Source organism: Camelus ferus, chromosome X, assembly GCF_009834535.1.
Source record: "Camelus ferus isolate YT-003-E chromosome X, BCGSAC_Cfer_1.0, whole genome shotgun sequence".
NCBI lineage: Eukaryota > Metazoa > Chordata > Mammalia > Artiodactyla > Camelidae > Camelus > Camelus ferus.
The window spans coordinates 2,514,941-2,535,307 of NC_045732.1; the positions used below are offsets into that span (position 1 = coordinate 2,514,941).

The following is a 20,367-nucleotide window of genomic DNA, read 5'->3' on the forward strand; positions in this document are numbered from 1 at the left end:
ATTTTTAGATGCTAAAACTACTAATTCTATAGCAAACTGTAATCTTAGGTAATAGGACTGTCTGCATAACTAAATTTGTGTCGCAACCCTATGCATTTAAAGGTGGTTCTTTGAACCCCCCCAAAAAAATATTTATGGTACAATTACTTTAGGATCTCTAGCTTCTACTTTTAATGGAGAATCAGAAGATGATGAATTTGGATTGAGGCATTGTCAACATATTTTAAGTGCCCAATAAAAATAAAAACTGCTTTCTTATTAGTGGTCAGGGAAATGCAAGTTAAGACTACAGTGATATGCAGTTTCCCACACTAAACTGGATGGGTACGTTTAAGGTGTTTAAAACATATGTATTGTTGTTCATACTATTTTTAAACTCAAGTGAAAAAATTTGTTTACATCATTCATTTGGGATGCATTTTTAAAAGCCTCTGCAGTGCTCAGTAAATCAGTTTCTCCTATTCTTTGTAAGCAAGTATTTGGCAATTCATTCAAGATCACCTCTACAGTTGAATTTCTAAACTTTTTGAGGTGACAGGACATGTATATGACATAACATTGAAACACTTGGAGAACAAGAAAACATGCAATCAAATTCTAACTTTTCCTTTCAGGCTTGATTTTCTTCTTTATCTGCCTCTCATACAGTCAAGGACACTGCTTCGCAAATTACAAGCATTCAGTATTTTTTCTAAGTTTTAATACTGTCATTTAGTTAGGGAAGGATAATCGAGCTCCTAAGTGTTTTTTTTTTTTTCCTTTCAAGAAATACTAACTGAAAGCATAAGTTGATGGCATTCATCCTTGCCATTCTTCTCTTACCCTTTACTTTTATTGTGTTTCTACCCAAACAGTTAAGTTGTATTTGTGAACAAGTGCTCTGTGTGAGTGTAGATGGATGAGCAAAAAAGATAAAATGATGCATTCAGAAAATGACCCTGCTTCCTTGCTCTGCTGCTGCCTCCTGACCAAAGAATTCCCATGCAGTGTCTCCCATGCAGACATTGCCTTTGTGTAACTTGGCTCAGTGCATTTTGTCTGTGTAACTTTTACCACTCCAAAGGACTATGCAGTGAATATGGCAATGGGACACTAGTGTGACAGTGAATTTTAATCACCTCCTTATTAAGTTTATTCAGAAAAGAAAAATTAGGAAGTGTGCTTTGCCACGAAGGAAAGGACATGTGCTGTTGAGGTTTGGACACATGTTAAGTAACAAACAATTCCTGTGCAAGATTAGGCTTCTTTTGAGGAGCAGATAAAATCCAGAGGACAATGATTCTATCAGATTTGACTAACAGCCAACAAACTTCCAGCTGGTATCCAAGCTAGATATAAGAGGAAAACAAACTTCATTTCATTTTGCAATCGACTTGAAGTGCTTCTTAATGGAAAAACAAACTAGCAGAACCCAAGTTGCTGCTTTACTTACTATAAACACTGGCAGGCTTAGAGGTAGTTATTTGAGGTTTACTTGTCTAAATATTGAGCCAGTAGGCATTTGTTGATCATTCATCTATTTAAAGCCAACTGTATGGAGCAAGTGTAAGGTGTGAAGATTGATGTGGACCAGGATCTGTGAATCAGTTGCATGGTACACCGAAAAGAGATGCTAGTGGTTTTGTTCCCTTTGAAGTTTTGCATACTGATTCAGAGCAGGTTGAAACTGAGGGTATTTTCCAAATAAAGGATACAATTAAGAACCTGCTCATCTTTTTCCAACCTTTTGCTAATTTTTACTCATTAGTGATTCTTTAGGCTCATGAAAAGTGAATTCTCTATAATCAAATGAGAATTCCAGGAGAAGGGGCTATTGAAATTGTCCCTTTGACTCCATGATTAATACACAAATCTCCTTCAAATCCTGTATCAAGGGCTGTGTATCCCATATCTGGAGGCTCACTTCTATCCTCAAATCTAGACCCAATCTAACTCTTAGCAGGAGAAACTTTATTTCTCAGTAACAAAACAGTCTTGGCACAAGATTGCACAATTAAGAGCCTGGGGAGAACCATCAGAACAGAAAAAAAAGTATATTAAGATGCAAAAATATGGAAATATATATCATGTTCGTGGATTGGAAAAATTAATGTTAAAATGTTTGCACTGCCCAAAGTGATCTGCAGATTCAATGAATCTCTATCCAAATCCCAATGGCATTGCTCATAGAAATAGAAAACAACCCTAACATTCATATGGAACTACAAAATACTCCAAATAGTCAAAACAATCTTGAGAAAGTGTAATAACATACTTCTTGATTTCAAAATACATTACAAAGCAAACAATTAAAACAGCATGGTACTGGCACAAAAACAGACCTATAGACCAATGAAATGCAATAGAAATCCCCCAAATAAGCCCAGACCTACATTGTCAATTGATTTTTCAACAAGGGTGCCAATACTACACAATGGGGAAAGGAGAATCTCTCCAACAACTGCTGTTGAGAAAAGTGAATATCTACATGCATGAGAATAAAATTGCAGCTTTATTTTACCCAAAAGTCTACTCAAAATGGATTAAAAGCTTTAGCATATAAGACCTGAAACTGTAAATCTACCAGAAGAAAATTTAGGGAAAAATCTTCATGTCATTGGTCTAGTAAATGATTTCTTGGCTATAACACCAAAAGCACAAGAGGAAAAAAAAAAAAAAAAGGAAAAATAGGCAAGTGAAACTACATCAAACTGAAATGGCTTCTGCTTGGCAAAGGAAACAATCCACAGAGAGAAAAAGGTAACCTTGGAATGACAGAAAATATTTGCAAACCATGTATCTGAAAGGGGGTTAATATCTAAAATATATCAAGAACCCCTATAACTCAATAACAAAATAACCCAGTTAAAGAATGGGCAAAAGGACCTAAAAAAACTTAATGATATATCAGCTCACACCTGTTAGTACGGTGGTCTTGTGTACTGAAAAAAAAATATAATGAGTGCCGGCAAATTTGTGGAGTAATTCATATCCTGTGCACTGCTGGTGGGAATGTAAAATGACAAAGCTGCTATGGAAAATGAAAATGTAGGTTTCTCAAAACAAAATAAATAAATAAACATAGAACTACTATGTGATCCTGCAGTCCCACTTCTGAATATATATCCAAAAGAGCTGAAATCAGGATACCAAAGACATATCTGCACTCTTGTGTTCCTTGCAGCATTATTGACAATATCCAAGATATGGAAACACCTGAATTTCATCAAAGGATGAATATATAGAGGAAATTTGGTATATGCACACAGTGGAATATAATTCAGCCTTAAAAACAGGAGGAAATCCTGTCATACGTGTCAACATGGATGTACCTGAAGGACATTATGCTGAGTGAAGTAAGCTGATCACAGAAGGACAAATACTGAATGATTCCACTTACATGAGGTACCTAAAGTAGTCTAACTCATAGGAACAGAGAACGGTGGTTACCAGAGGGTGGAGGGAAAGAGAAATGGGAAATTGGTGTCCAATGGGTAAAAAATTAGGTATACAAGATTAATAAGTTCTAGATATCTGCTGTACATCATTGTGCTTATAGTTAACAATACTGTATTGTGCACTTAAAAATTTTTTATGACGGTAGATCTCATGTTAAGTGTTGATACCACGATAAAAAATGTCGCATGTATATGTAATGGAATCTTATTCAGCCTTACAAAGGAATGCAATTCTGGTGCAGGCTGAAACATGGATGAAACTTGAAGACATTATGCTAATTGAAATAAGCCAGATACAAAAGGACAAATAGTGCATATACTTCACTTATGTGAAGTGCATAGAATGGTCAAATACACAGAGACAGAAAGTAGTATGGTGGTTACCAGGGTCTGGAGATAGGAGAGAATAGGGAGTTATTGTTTAATGGGCACAGAGTTTCAGTATGGGAACATGGAAATTTCTGGAGATGGGTAGTAGTGGTGGGTGTGCAACAATGTTAGTGTACTTAATGTCACTGGACCACTCACTTAAAATGATTAAAATGGTAAATTTTATGGTATGCATATTTTGCCAAAGTAGAAATAAAACATGATTGACTTTTTAAACGAAAACAATAACAATATGCTGTAGGGTTTATAAAACGTGTAATAGTATATATGACAACATAGCATAAAGAACATATGAGGGGGGAGAAATGGAAACTCACTATTATAAACTTCTAACAGCAGTTTTGGAGTGGTACGGTGCCACCTGAAGAAAGACCATGATAAAATAAGACTGCAGTATAAATCCTATAGCAACCACTAAAACAGCAAAATGAATAGTTTTAGCCAGTAAGCCAGCAAGAGAGATAACTTTGAATCATAAAAAAAATCCAATTCATCCAAAAGAAGGTCAAAAAAAAAAAAAAGAGGGAAAAAGGTAAGAAAGGAAAGATAGAAAACAAAGAGCATGAAAAACAACTATATCAATAATCACATTAAATTTAAATGGCCCAAGTCAAGGCCTAGCAAACTTTTCCCACAAAGGGCCACATAGTAAATATTCTAGATTTGAAGGCCTGTGTTCTCTGTGCAACTAATCAAATCTGTCATTGGACTCAAAAGCAGCAATAGTCAAAACATAAACAAATGAGCATGTCTGTGTTCCAAAATAAACTTTGCTTATTAAAGTGTATAGGTGACCATTGCTTGCAGACCCCTGTAAATGGCCAAAATCTTACTCCAAATTAAAAGCAGATATCATGGGATTAGATAAAAGAGCAAGACTGAACAAAAAGAAACATAATTCAAAAATGAAGACCCAAGTGCATTGAGATATATATATATATTTCATGCTAATGATAATCAAAAGAAACCTGGAGCGGCTATACTTATCTCAGACAAAACAGGCCTCAGAAGTAAGAATAGCAACATGTTTAAAGGAGATTTTGTCATAATGATAAAGGGGTCAATTCATCAAGAAGACATTAAAAATCCTCAGCAATTCTGCATCTGACAGAGCCTCAACATACAAAACACACACACACACACACACACACACACACACACACACACACGAATTCAGCTGCAAGGAGAAATAGTAAAATCCATAATTATAGTTGGAGATTTAAAGAGTTCTCTCTCAGTAATAGATAAAACAAATAGACAGACAATCAGCAATGAGGTAGAACTAAGCAAGGCCATCAATCAAATGTAACATGTTGACACTTACAGAATACTTCTTCCACAGAAAGGAGAATAAAACTTATATTTGAGACAATATGGAACATTCACCAAAATAGCCAAACACCTTGGATTGTGAAACAAGCCTTACCAGATGTAACAGAATGGATATCAAATAAAATGTGTTCTCAGACTATGATGAAATTAAGCTGGAAATTAATAGCAGAAAAATATCCCAACACTGGGAATTAAGCAGCACACGTCTAAATGGTCCTTAGGTCAATAAGGAGGTCTCAGTTGAAATAAGAAGTTTCAGTTTTTTAACTGAACAATGACAAGAATACAACATACCAAAATGTGTGGGATGCAGCTAAGGCAGCAGTTATGGAGAAATTTTAGGTTTAAATGCTTACGTTAGAAAAGAAAGAAAGACTCCAATTAGTAATCTAAGATTCACTCTCAAAGGAGAAAAGAGGAACAAAGTAAAGTCAAATCAAGCTGTGGAAAGGAAATAAGATAAAAGCCAAAAGCAATGCAACTGAGACAGAAAAACAGAAAAATCAATAAATCAAAACACTTGACCGTGGCTTGAAAAAGATTAATAAATTGATAAATCTCTTTTATTTCAGGCCTGACATAAAAGGTGTGAAGATACCAATATCAATATAGGACTGAATAAGGAGTTATCACTATAAGCTTGGAAACATTAAGACGAATACTACAAAATGGCTCTACAATGAAAACTAGATGGTTTAGGTGAAGACAGACTATTTCCTTAAAGAACAAAAGCTACTAAAATGCCCACAAGATCAAATACATAACAGTGAATGTTCATGTAACTATTAAATGAATCAAATTCTTAGTCAAAAACATATTTAAAAGGAAATCTCCAGGGACTCGTGGTTTCATTTGAAAATCCTTCCAGTTACAGAGGAAATAATACCCATTGAGTACACACCTGTGTAAGGAATTGAAGAGGAAGGACTACATCAAAACTCTAAAACTTACTTTATGAGACTGAAATTACTCTGATACTACAACCAGATAAAGACATTACCAAAACAGTGATCTGAAGTCCAATATTCCTAAAGAACATAGATGGAAATAATTGTCAAGGAATTATTAGCAGATTATATTCCACAGCATATTAAAAAGGATAATACAGCATGACCAAAAGAAGTGTATCAACAGGATGCAAAGCTGGTTCTATATTTGGAATTTAACAAGTGTAATCCGCCATATAAACAGATTAAAGAAGAAGAACCACATGGTCAACGACAATAGATGCAGAAAAAGCTTTTGGCAAAGTGCAACATAATTTCATAATTAAAACTCTCCTAAGAGTAGGAACAGAAGGGTACTTCCTCAAACAAAACACATTTACAAAAAAACTTACAGCTAACATCATACTTAATGTTGAATTACTGGATGCCTTTCTTCTGAGATCAGGGGCAAGTTAAAGAACTTATCTCCTGACAGTCCTATTCAACATGGTGCCGAAAGTATGAGCCAGTGAAATAAGGCAAGGCAAAAAATTAAAAATGCATACAGTTTGGGAAGGAATAAGTAAAAGGGTTTTTACTCACAGTCTACACAGAAAAACCCAAAGAAAGAATCTACAGAAAACAAAAACCAAAAACAAAACCAACAGCAATAACAATAACAACAACAAAAAGCCCTCTAAAACCAATAAGAGAGTTTAACAAGGTGACAGGATACAGGGTCAACACACACACAAAAAATCAAACTTATTTCTATACACTAGAAATGTCCAATACTTTGCAAAACAGTGAACCTCCACATAAGCCTGAAATCTTATGTGAAAGCTAACTCAAAGTGGGTGAAAGGTCTAAGTGTAAACTGTAGAGCTCTAAAACTTTTAGAATAAAGCATAGGGGAATATCTTCATGAATTAGGGTTAGGCAAAGGCTTCTTAGATGTGGCATCAAAATCATGATCCATAAGTAAAATAATTGATATATTGGACAATTCCAAGATTAAAAACTTTTGTTCTCTGGAGAACACTACTAAAGAAAGAGAGAATAAACTACAGCCTAGAAGAAAATTTTTGCAAATAAAATATCTGAAATAGGATTTATATGCAGGATGTATAAAAACTCCCCAAACTCAACAATAAGTTAAGAGAAAAAAAAACTAGTTGTAGAGTGAGCAATAGATATTGAGATTTCAACCAAGATGACATAAGGATGACACAAATCTAATAGGAAGTACCAACACGCATCTAATCAAATGACTAAAATACACACAAACACACACACACACACATTACCAAGTGCTGGAGATGATGTGGAGCTACTGGATCTCTCAGGCATTGCTGCTATGAATGCTAAAATCTGGATCAACCTGTCACATGGTTTTGCAGTTTCTTCCAAATTTAAACCTATACTTACCATGTTATTCAGCAGTCCAAATCCTGTGTAACCTAGAAAATAGAAAACTTATGTTCACTGAAAAATCCTGTATGCAGATGTTATGGCAGGTCTATGCATATTTCACCAAAAAAAAAAAAAAACCCCAAAAACAAAAACCTGGAAACAACCCAAATGCCTTACAATAGGTGAATGGATAAAATACACCATGGTACATCCATACAATTAGATTGAATGAACTACTAATGCATGTGACAACTTGGATGGATCACAAGGTACTGCATGATTTCACTTATATATCACTCTCAAAATGACAAAATTACACTGATGGAGAATAGGTCTGTGGTCGCTGGGACTTGGGGCCAAGGTAGTGGTGTGATGGAACAGTGCCATATCCTGATTGCAGTAATGGTTACACTAATCTATACTTTTGATACAATTCATAGAGCTTTATGCCAAGAGGGAAAAATCAAAGTTTATAGGGTGATAATTTGAAAAAAATAAAAAAATTAAAAATCATGCACACACACAGTATTCCACGACATACCTATTAAAATGGCTGAAGTTTATAGAATTTATTTTACTTTATTTTTTTAATGGAGGTACTGGGGATTGAACCCAGGACCTCACGCATGCTAAGCACGCACTCTCCCACTGAGCTATACTCTCCCCCCTACAGTGGCTAAAGTTTAAAACACTGATTTTATCAAGTGCTGGCAAAGATGTGGAGGAACTAGAATTTGAATACACTGCTGATGGAAATGTAAAATGGTACAACAACATTGGAAAAATATTTGGCAATATGTCTTAGTCCGTTCAGGCTGCCATAACAAAACACCACAGACTAGGTGGCTTATAGACAACAGAGATGTATTTCTGGAGGCTGGAAAGTCCAAGATCAAGGAGCCAGCATGGTCACGTTCTGGTGAGGGCTTTCTTCTTGGTTTGTACCAGGTGATGTCTTACTGTGTTTTCACATGGTTAGAAGCGCTGAGCTGTCTCTCTGGAGCTTCTTTCACAAAGGCATTAATGTTATTCACGAGGGCTCCATTGTCATGGCCTACTCACCTCCCAAAAGCCCTACCTCCTAATACCATCACATTGGGAATCAGAGTTTTAACATATAAATTTGGGGGGAACACAGACATTTAGACCATAGCAGGCAGTTTCTTAAAATATTACATATACACCTACCATATGATCCAGGCATTCTAGTCCTAGGAATTTACCAAAGAGAAAGGAAATCATGTGTACAAACAAATACTTGTATATGAATGTTCAGAGCAGCTTTATTTTCAATAGCCAAATAATACACATAATAATAAAACAGTGGTAAAGTCCATCAACATGTGAATGGATAAACACACTGTGGTATTTCCACATAATGGAATACTCAGAGCAATAAAAAGTAATGAACCATTGATATGCATTACAACATCAATGAATCGCAACATGCTGAGTGCAAGAAGCCAGACTAAAATGCGTATATACACTATAATTAAATTTATGTAAAATTCCAGAGAATGCAACTGAATATACACACACACACACACATATATATATATATATATATATATATATATATATATATATATATATATGACAGAGAGCAGCTCAGTGGTTGCCTGGGGACCAGAGGGAGTAAGGAGAGGATGGAGGCAGGGATCACAAAGGAGCAGGGGCAGGAAATTCATCATATCAAAATATACCTTGGAGGAGTGTATGTGAAAGGAAAGGGCAATGAAGTAAGGCTGCACAGGGTGCTTCCAAGTTACTCACAAGATTCTAAAACTCACTGAGGGGCAGCGACCATGCATTCTGCCTGATCAACATACAAATTACTACACACACACACACACACACACACACACACATATACTTCCTTCTTGTATGTGTGAAACATTTAAGAAAATGCACGTAAGCATCATGAAAGATAAATACATGCATATATATTATAGAGTTAATGGTAACTATAGGGTTATTTTATAGACCAGGGATTCATACAGTTTTAGAAATGGATAGAGTACTATGATCATCAACTGTGAGGCCCTCAGTTTACATCGAGAATAGTGAAGCGACCTGCCTCAGGTCAAACAACTAAGACTTAAACCTTGGTTGTTACTTTACTCCCACAGGACAGTTCTTTGAATTACTCCACCTTCCTTTTCTCATCTCTTGAGCTAGTTCTCTTTCTGTGACTTCAGTTAAACACTCTGCCCCCTCACAAGTAAAAGACATTCCTACATACATATATAAACGTATAGATACACAAATACAACATTTGCCCATACATCCATACATACATGCATGGTGTGCTGTTTAAAAACCAGCTCTGTGGGAGGGGGACAAATTTGCAGCATGCACTTACCAATTTCTCTGTTCCCATTTCTCCCACCATGGCTGATTTCAAGCTCCCAACATGGTGTCACTGAATATGGAGTTTTGGAAGAGATGTGCAGTAGAACGCCATTTATAGTTTTTTCACCATACAGATACAGTAGATGAAAATAAGCTCAAAAAAACAGATTAATAGTAAAATGTAGTAAAATAATTAGGAAAGAATGTGTTTTGAGTGTTTACTAACTTTGGCTTTAATATAATGTATTAATGAATTCATTTACTTATTTTGTTTATATAATCTGATATTTACTAATGGTATGCTTCCCAACTGGCTCACAAAATTTCCTAAAACTTTAATAACTGATTACCACCAGTTGATTTGAGACAGCTTTAGCATACCATTGCTGCATAAACAGCTGCAAACTTTGGTGTGTGCTTCAAAAGTTCCTTGGAGTATTTCTTCCCTACTATAAAGCAAACAGAGTAAGCCTGCATTGCCCTTATTTGCTACATTTAAGAATTTGGCAAAGTAGTGGGTTAAGTTTATGAACCATTCTTTGATCATCCTTATCAAATAAAAAGTGGAATTGAGTAAGCACTATATAGAGAGAGTCCATAATGTAAAATAAAGTAATTTGTACCTACTATACATAGATGGATTCATGCTGGAATCACATTTCTCCAGATGTGCCTTCCTGTTTATCTAAAAATCTAGGCCCCATCCCTCCCTCCCTCCCTCCCTTTCCTCCTTTCCTTCCTTTCCTCCCTTCCGTCCTTTCCTCCCTCCCTCCCTCTTTCATTTGTCATTGTTTTCTTGAGAACAGAAACAATAGAATATATATAGAGATAGAAATAAAGGTAGTGAGAGAGAGAGAGGGAGGAGAGAGAGAGAGAGAGATTTTACAGAATTGGCCCCCACCATATGACGATGTAATAAATATTTTTTGATATCATGTAATTATTGTTTTGGCATCTTGAGGTCATGGGGCCATGCTAGTGACCCAAGGTTGTTTTCACCCCCACCATCCCAGTGTTTCTGCAAGTATGTGGAAATCTTATTACAAACACTCCATCCACTAGCCTCAACACATATGTTTTGCTTCTTTCCCAATAGGGGGCATCTCCACCTAGCTAGTTCCTGCCAACATAGCAAAAGACTTTACCCAAGTTCCTCTCTCTTCTCCCTGCAGGTGACCCCATGTGCCCCTGTGTGGTGTGTCATGCCTCCCATCCTCTGAGGAATTGTGAGTAATAAACTTTTCTTTCAAAGGCAGTAAGCTCCTTTTCTGACATCTTACCATACCTGAGTACAACAAATGCTGGGTACATCTTAAAATAAATCCTGGGTACAATGGCAAGTCCAAAACCTGTAGGATAGACTGACAGTCTATTTGTCTTAGGTCAACACAATCTTGATACTAGTCTGGATAAACCTGCGCTAGTTTAGCATCTCTCAGGCCTAGCATGCTAGCCCTGGCAGCCTTCCTTTGTTCCCCTGCAGGAAAATAAAAACACAAGCAAACCAACCAACCAACCAACCAACCAGCCCCACATCAGGCTTCTTCCATTGGGTCTTAATTTCACGCCGTTGTCATTTTGCCTGCTTACACAAAATGGCTAACCCACAGAGAGGGGACACCAGGGTTTGGAAGAGGACCACAGTTTTGTGAGTGAATATTGGGAGAGTGCCCTTAGAAGGCTGCCAATCTCCTCAACCAAGGCAGGGGGGTGGAAGGAGGGTCCTCTCTTCACAACCACTCAAGCAAGCAAGAGGGTCTTCAAGACCCCTCGCTAGAGCGTCCTGTGCCCCTGCTCCACCAGAGCCACGAGGCGCTGTGACGTGATGGCAGGAGCACGGGGCAGAGCACATATGCCCCGCCCCCATCTCGAGCCCCCTCTAGGGCCCCATTGAGACGTCACCGCGGTAGCCATTGTCTGGTCCGCGTCGCGTTGCCCCAGGAGACGCCACAGGCCTCTCCAAGACTCTCAGAGCGAAGCCACAGAGTCCTTGGCCCTGACCCACGACCCTCCCCGAGAGAGGCTCCTACCTCCAGCCCAAGCCCCCTCGCCCACCTTCCAACCTCAGAGGACCAACTTTCCCTCAGATTCTCTGAGAAAGGAGAGCAAGGACTGACGGCCTCATGAGTGAGGCCGGAGAGGCCACCTGCACGGAGGTGGCAGCTTCCATCTCCCCTCAAGCCGCGCAGAAACACCTGGCGTCCTTGGGAGGCGGAGATCCTCCCCGGGCCCTAGTCGCAGGCAACCTCAGCAGCGATGGGATCCCCAAGACCCCCGCGGCAGGCGCCAAGGGAAAGGTGCCCAAGCAGGTCATCGCTAAGAGAGTGCGAGGCTCCGTCAAGTGGTTTAACGTGAAGAATGGGTACGGTTTCATCAGCAGGCACGACACCCAGGAAGATGTGTTCGTTCACCAGACGGCCATCACCCGAAACAACCCTCACAAGTACCAACGCAGCGTGGGCGACGGCGAGACGGTCGAGTTCGACGTGGTGCAGGGCGAGCGGGGCACCGAGGCCGCTAACGTGACCGGGCCAGCCGGCGCACCAGTGGAGGGCAGCCGCTATGCTGCCAACCGCCCCCGCTTCCGCCGGGGCTTCTGTATCCACCGCCGCGAGCAGCCACCACGCGGTCCCAAGGGTGCTGAGGACGACGTTGACGAAGGCGAGGGCAGCGGCGAAGGCTCCACCGCAGCCCAGGGCCTGAGGCGCCGCCCGCCTGGCCACTCCCAAGACCCACGGCTGCGGCGCTTCCCGCCCTTCCGCAGGGCCCCGGCGGTGATCCGCCGCCCATCGATCCAGGCTACTACCAACGGTCCACGGGCCGCCCAGCTGCCGGGGGCCGCCCAGACCGCAGGGCCCGAGCCACGGCGGGGGCCGCGCCTCAGCTACCTGCAGAGTCGCCCTAGGGGCCGAGGCACCACGCTTGCTCCAAGACCCTCACCAAGCATCTCTGTGGAGCTGGAGGAGGAAAACAAGGAGAGCGGACGCGTCGCTGGAGATCCAAAGCAGGGGCCCCCTCCAAGCTACGGATCCCGCCGCCCCAGTAACCCGCGCCACCTCCCGCAGCAGGCTCCTGGAACCCAGGACCAGGACCCCGAGGGAGGAGAGGGCAAGATACGGAAGAGCCCTACTGAAACACCTGCTGCCGTTGCTGTGGCCAAGAAGAGCAGTGCCACTGCGGAGGAGGATCCTCTGCTCATGGATGCCCCCTCTGCCGCCCAGGCCGACTAACAGCTCGGCTCCCTCCCCAGGGGCTCCCTGGCTTGGGCTGCAGGTGATGTCCCCTTGAAGAGAAGATGCCCTTTGGTGCATCACAGTCCAAACATCCACACTGTTAGAGTTGTGCCCTGAGAAAAATACATGCCCCTTCCCCAAGGCTTGAGGATAAATCACAAGATCTATACGTTTCTAAACTCCCTCATACAATCTGCCTTGGTAGTTTTGGTACACACACACACACGCCTGTACCTCTGAGTATTCTTTTTAAAGATCTGACTAGGACCACAGCTATTATACTGCATCCCCAGGTGAATTAGTTGGAGTGCTTTTAAAAATTAGTTTTTATTTTTAATACAAAAACTAAGATTATCTGATGTTGAAGATTATCTGACATTGGTTGCTGTGTGATATTACTCACCTGAAGTGGTCATTTTCTCAATAAAACATTTCATGTTACTTTTATCTGTTATCACTGTTGTCTGATTTTTTTTAAAGCCTGTCAGCACATAATTGTATTGACACAGTCCTTTCAATCCTTCTTAGAACCAGTTTTAGCAAAGATCATGCCTATTGTTCTCTTTCCAAGTCACGAATTTAAAACTAATTCTGGACTTACAGGTTGAACTTCTCAGGGTATTCTAAAGGATAAGAATACTTGGAAAAGAAAGACATATCCCCAACACTTTCTCTTTCATCCTCTTCCCCTGCCCTGCCATTTGAGCAATAAATCTGGAGGGTGGGCCCAACTACCCACACTTCCTGCTTAGGTAGTAAGTACTCTATGAGGCAAAACACAAAAAGCTGAGCAAAACACCATGACAAGTGAAAAATGTGGCTCTCTGGAAACAGAATTTGCCTCCTCTGTATTTTTTTTCTTTTAATGGATTCAATATAATACGATTTAAGTGGTTAAAAGAAAATGGGCATGAAGGGCTGGGGGGTGGGGGAAGTGGGGAGATACTGGTCAAGGGGTACAAACTTTCAGTTGTCAGATGAATGAGTTCCAGGGACCTAATGTACAGCATGGTGACTATAGTTAACAGTACTGTATTGTGTACTTGATAGTTGCTATGAAAGTAGAGCATTAATGTTCTCACCATGACAACAACAAACAAAATGATAATTATGTGAGGTGAAGGGTGTGTTAATTAACCTTATTGGGGGAAACATTTCACAATGTATACCTGTATAAACTTATCACATTGTATATTTTAAACTTACACAATGTTATGTGTCAGTTATACCTCAATAAAGCTGGGGGAAAATCTGAAAGAAAACAAAAAAGTGAGCATGGAAGCAGATACAGTTTTCGTTGTGCGTATCTCTGGAGCTGAATAGAAACAGCTAGTCCACAGTTTTCATCTGTGCTTCCTGGTTGAGTTCATCCAGGGGGCCTGTGGAGGATTCCTGGAGGGCTGAGCAAGTGTAGTTTAGCCCACCTCAGCCCCATTTTTGCAACAAACAGAGAAGCTCTTACTGGGAATGTCATCCCTATCCTGGTTTTCATTTGAACATACAGTGAGGTTGGTGGATGGGAGGCATGAGTTGGGTGTGGGGGGCTGGGGGAAGTGAGCGATCAATAAATTTGAAACCAACAAGGGTCTTTAAAACCTCATTTTACAGATTAATGTAATTGGATTATAAATAGCAAGATCAAAATACTTTTCTCATTTAAATGTTGAGGCATTTTATACCGCATTATAGGCTAGCATAAGGTATTTGGAGAGTGAGTATTTAATCATTCACCATGGCTAAATGTCCTCAGCCAATTGGAGCAGAAACAGTACAGATTCCTCATTCAGCAAAATATTTGGGTGCTCACTTGTGCCAGACACTCTGCAAGGCACTAGGAGCTGCATCATGGTGAAGAAGATGGTCCCTTCTCTCAAGAAGCCCACAGCCTAGTGGAGAGTGAGACAAAACTAGCAGTGACTACACAATGGAGTGAGTGCTCTGGTGGAATTAGCACAGGATGTGAGAGAAAACACGGGTGACCCAGATGGTGGCAGGGTTATTTCCAGGCTAAAGGAACCACTACTTGGACGCTTAAATTTAAAATTATATTCAGCAATCACCACAAACAGAGCTCAGATTTTTTTTTTTAATTTAATTTTTTTCTTAATTCAAGTATAGTCAATTTACAATGTTGTGTTAATTTCTGGTGTACAGCATAGTGACATATATACATTATATATACATATATACACACACACATACATATACATATATGTATATATACACACACACATATGTATGTGTATTCCTTTTCATATTCTTTCTCATTATAGACCATTACAAGGTATTGAATATACTTCCCTGTGCTATACAGTAGGACCTTGTTTGATAAAGTCATGTCAGCATACATCTAGAAGTTTTTCCTCCAGACTCCTAGCCCAGTGCATGTCCCACTACACCAGCTGACTTCTTCAGAGACTAGCAGGGTGCACCACAAATCGTTAAACATAAGAATTTATACTGACACACAGCGCCAAGAGAGAATGGGGGAAGACCTGAAGCGAGACTAAACCTACTATGATTAGGAAATGACTCAGAAGCATCCTGGATGCCTTTTCGTGCCGAACAACAGGCATGGACATGATGTGGGGAAATTTTTTCTGTATATGCATGTTGGGTTCATAGGCCGCTCCCTGTTGTGTGAGGTATATGCATCGGGAAACAGTGAATTGGTCAGCCTTGCCGTGGAGGCTTCACTTTGGGGGGATGGAGGACATGAAGGGCCAGGCTAAGGAATCTAGGATTTTCCCTGCTCACAAAGGTATCTGACAGGATCCATTAGGTGGAGTTGACCTGGTGATTGCTGGCTGGGTGTGGAATTGAAGGGTACAGAGGCACATATCTGGAGGTGAACATATTTAACTGAGAGCAGGAATATTCTGCTGTTTCCCAGCTGCTCCAGGATTTAGGTGTACTTACTTAAGGGCAACTTCAATAGCCCAATAGGAGCCAAAGAGTATCGCCCAAGACACGACAGAAGGATGCCTGGGCTGTCTCCAGGAAACTTTGATTTAAAACAAAACCAAAAAAGAAATGTATCCTTTGTGATAATCCTCTTCCCTCTCTCACTCCCACTTCACATACCAGATATTACTTGGTTTCCCTGACTGAAAATGTGAATGCAGCAGTCATCTTTGTTTGGGTCATTGAAAGGTGACGTGCTCCAGCCTAAAGCCTTTAGTAAGAGCAGGCCTCCCTTGGATACCCTTGATTGGGAGGCTATATCCCAGAGAGCATGGGTAGGAAGGCTGTTTGCACATTAGAGCGACGTCTCAGAACCCCCAGTGTCCTATTATAATTGAATGTGAAGTCAAGAGGGTGGGATTCTTCACCCTTCTAAGAAAAAGGTGAGTCGTGAATCTGAAGCAGAAACCCCAACCGCAGTCCATTGCCTTCCTGTGACTTGCAGCATCAACAAAATGGCACTTTGTAGCTGATCTGAATCACTTCATGGATCCCCTTGATGCGGGAAGGCACGCAGTCGCAGGTGTCAATTTGGATTCCCTTTTTTTTTTCTGTTCTGTATTTGGCGCTATGTGCTCCCATGCTATTATTGACTGGTTGCATAAGTTCTTTATTTTTTATTGAACCATAGTAGTTGCAACATTATGTTAGTTTTGGTTGTACAGCATTGTGATCCAGTGTTTTTGCAGATTATACTCCGTTATAGATTATTACAAAATAATGGCTATAATTTCCTTTGCAGTACAGTATATCTTGTTGCTTATCAATTTTATACATATTGGCTTGTATCTGTTAATCCTTACCCACAATTTGTCCCTTCCCCCTTTCCTCTCCTCTTTGGTAACCGCAAGTTTGTTTTCTGTATCTGTGGTCTGTTTCTGTTTTGCATATGCATTCATTTCTATTATCTTTTAGATTGCACATGTAAGTGATATCTTGCAGTGTCTGTCTTTTTCTGTCTGACATTTCACTAAGCATGATAATCTTTAGGTCCTTCCATGTTGCTGCAAATGGCAGTATTTCGTGCTTTTTAATGGCTGAGTTACATTCCATTACATAGATACAGACGTATAGATATATAGGTATGGTACATACTACATCTTCTTAATCCAATCATCTGTTGATGGGCACTTGGGTTGCTTTCATGTTTTGGCCATTGTAAATAGAGCTGCTATGAACATTGGGGTGCATGTATTTTTTTCAAATTAGTGTTTTCATTATTTTTCTGCATATATACCCAGGAGTGGAATTGCTGGATCATATGGTAGTTTTAGTTTTAGTTTTTTTTTTTTTTTTTAGGAGCCACCATACGAGTTTCCCTAGTGGTTGCACCAATTTACATTTCCATCAACAGTGTACAAGGATTCCTTTTTCTCCACATCTTCTTCAACATTGGTTCTCTGTGGACTTCCTGATGATATGCAGTCTGGCAGTTGTGAGGTGATATCTCATTGCTGTTTTGATTTGCATTTCTCTACTAATTAAAAATATTGAGCATCTTTTCATCTGCCTGTTAGTCATTGATGTGTCTTCTTTCAATAAAAATGTCTATTCAAGTCTTCTGCCCGATTTTAAATTGATTTATTTTTTGATATTGAGTTGTATGAGCTCTTTGTATATTTTGGATATTAACCCCTTGTTGATTGCATCATTTGAAAGTATTTTCACCCATTCCATAGATTGTGTTTTGTTTTGATGATGGTTTTCTTTGCTGTGCAAAAGGTTTTATTCTTTTTTAACATTTCTTATTGAGCTATAGTCATTTTACAATGTTGTGTCAATTTTCAGTGTAGAGCACAACTTTTTAGTTATACATGAACATACATATATTCATAGTCACATTTTTTTTTTCACTGTGAGCTACCACAAGATCTTGTATATATTTCCCTGTGCTATACAGTATAATCTTGTTTATCTATTCTACATATGCCTGTCAATATCTACAAATTTCAAAATCCCAGTCTGTCCCTTCCCACCCCATCCCCCTTGGCAACCACAAGTTTGTATTCTATGTCTATGTGTCTATTTCTGTTTTGTATTTATGCTTTGTGTGTGTGTGTGTGTGTGTGTGTGTGTGTGTTTTAGATTCCACATATGGGCGATATCATATGGTATTTTTCTTTCTCTCTCTGGCTTACTTCACTTAGAATGACATTGTCCAGGGACATCCATGTTGCTGCAAATGGCGTTATGTTGTCACTTTTTATGTCTGAGTAGTATTCCATTGTATAAATATACCACCACTTCTTTATCCAGTCATCTGTTGATGGACATTTAGGCTGTTTCCATGTTTTGGCTATTGTAAATAGTGTTGCTATGAACATTGGGGTGCAGGTGTCTTTTTGAAGTAGGGTTCCTTCTGGATATATGCCCAGGAGCGGCATTACTGGGTCACATGGTAAGTCTATTCCTAGTCTTTTGAGGAATCTCCATACTGTTTTCCACAGTGGCTGCACCAAACTGCATTCCCACCAGCAGTGTAGGAGGGTTCCCTTTTCTCCACAGCCTCTTCAGCATTTGTCATTTGTGGACTTTTGAGTGATGGCCATTCTGACTGGTGTGAGGTGATACCTCATTGTAGTTTTGATTTGCATTTCTCTGATAATTAGTGATATTGAGCAGTTTTTCATGTGCCTTTTGATCATTTGTATGTCTTCCTTGGAGAATTGCTTGCTTAGGTCTTCTGCCCATTTTCGGATTGGGTTGTTTGCTTTTTTCTTATTGAGTCATATGAGCTGCTTATATATTCTGGAGATCAAGCCTTTGTCAGTTTCATCTTTTGCAAAAATTTTCTCCCATTCTGTAGGCTGTCGTTTTGTTTTGCTTATGGTTTCCTTTGCTGTGCAGAAGCTTGTAAGTTTAATTAGGTCCTATTTGTTTATTCTTGCCTTTATTTCTATTGTGGTGGTAGACTGCCCTAGGAGAACATTTCTGAGATGTATGTGAGATAATGATTTTGCCTATATTTTCTTCTCGGAGTTTTATTGTATCTTGTCTTATGTTTAAGTCTTTGATCCATTTTGAGTTTGCTTTTGTGTATGGTGTATGGGAGTGTTCTAGCTTCATTGATCTACATGCTGCTGTCCAGTTTTCCCAACACCATTTGCTGAAGAGACTGTCTTTATTCCATTGTGTATTCTTGCCTCCTTGGTCAAAGATTAGTTGACCAAAAGTTTGTAGGTTCATTTCTGGGCTCTCATTTCTGTTTCATTGGTCCATATATCTGTTTTTGTACCAATACCATGCTGTCTTGATGACTGTAGCTCTATAGTATACTCTGAAGTCTGGGAGAGTTATTCCTCCAGCCCCTTTCTTTTTCTTCAGTAATGCTTTGGCAATTCTAGGTCTTTTGTGGTTCCATATAAATTTTATTATGATTTGTTCTAGTTCTACAAACTATGTCCTGGGTAATTTGATAAGGATTTCATTAAATCTGTAGATTGCCTTGGGCAGTATGACCATTTCAATAATATTGATTCTTCCAATCCAGGAGTATGGGCTATGTTTCCATTTTGTCAGGTTTGTTTTTATTATGTTACTTATGACAATACAATCACATCAAGTTAATATTTGTTGACAAGTTTGTAACAGATGTAATACAACCTTTTTGACTTTTAGTAAGCCTAGGTATAATAAGAGTATTATATTTAATATTGATGACTCCAAAGACATCTCATGCCTGTTTATGGCTTGCTAAACATATATTTTACATCTGCTTTAATCATTAAGAGGGGAAAAAAAGTACTACAAAGTTGCATTTTGATCATTATCCTCATTGTAAAATGTCTACTAATATTCAAATGTTTGTCCAGGTGCTATGACAAAGCAGTCAAAGAAAGAAGCAGTGCTTTCATAATACAAAATATTGATACTAAGTTTAAGACTAGAAACTATTTCTAAATCAGTGCCCATTCTGCAAATTAAGGCAGTACTAAACCCATTTCAGGAGAAAATAGCCGGAGCGATTGTTGCCCTACTCCCTCAAAGATTTGGGGAAAATTGAAACAAAAATGGGAACTAAAACTGTATTCCTCTGCCAAGTTTATGATTAACCTCTCTATCCAAAAACTTCATTCCCCTTCTTCTTCTGCATCTGTTCCTTCTCAAGACTGAAGAATGTTAAAAAAAAAAAAAAAAAAAAAAAGGGAGATTAAATCCAAGTCTCTGGGGCCTTTCCTGGGACAAAACCCAGTCCCATGTCTCTCTCTGCCTTTTGTTTCCAAAAAAAAAAAAAAAAAAAAAAGTAGCCTCCTATCTAATTCCAAAAAATAAATTTAATCAGATAAATGAGAAATGCAGAAGCAAAGGCAAGCAGTCAAA

General features: G+C 39.3%; 3 protein-coding genes across 3 annotated transcripts in view; 2 read left to right on the forward strand and 1 right to left on the reverse strand.

The window, feature by feature from the left end:
- Positions 1-10,004, reverse strand: part of LOC116662136 (endogenous retrovirus group K member 9 Env polyprotein-like) — a 77,555-nt gene extending 67,551 nt beyond the window's left edge. The window contains exons 1-2 of the mRNA XM_032475460.1: positions 9,861-10,004; positions 7,514-7,545 (exon numbers count right to left, since the gene is read on the reverse strand). Of these exons, the coding sequence (XP_032331351.1) occupies positions 7,514-7,516 (3 nt within the window). The 5' untranslated portion in view covers positions 7,517-7,545; positions 9,861-10,004. The remainder of the gene's footprint in view (positions 1-7,513; positions 7,546-9,860) is intronic.
- LOC116662134 overlaps positions 1-20,367 on the forward strand; it is a 382,983-nt gene that overhangs the window by 154,622 nt on the left and 207,994 nt on the right. The gene's annotated exons all lie outside the window — the stretch shown is intronic.
- On the forward strand, positions 11,550-13,524 carry LOC116662133 (Y-box-binding protein 3-like). The gene has a single exon (XM_032475445.1). The coding sequence runs from the start codon at positions 11,974-11,976 to the stop codon at positions 13,078-13,080; it is 1,107 nt and encodes a 368-aa protein (XP_032331336.1). The 5' UTR covers positions 11,550-11,973; the 3' UTR covers positions 13,081-13,524.

What these genes read in the sequence shown, in the direction of transcription:
- LOC116662133 (XM_032475445.1), top strand. Translation starts at nt 11,974, where the DNA reads ATGAGTGAGGCCGGAGAGGCCACCTGCACGGAGGTGGCAGCTTCCATC.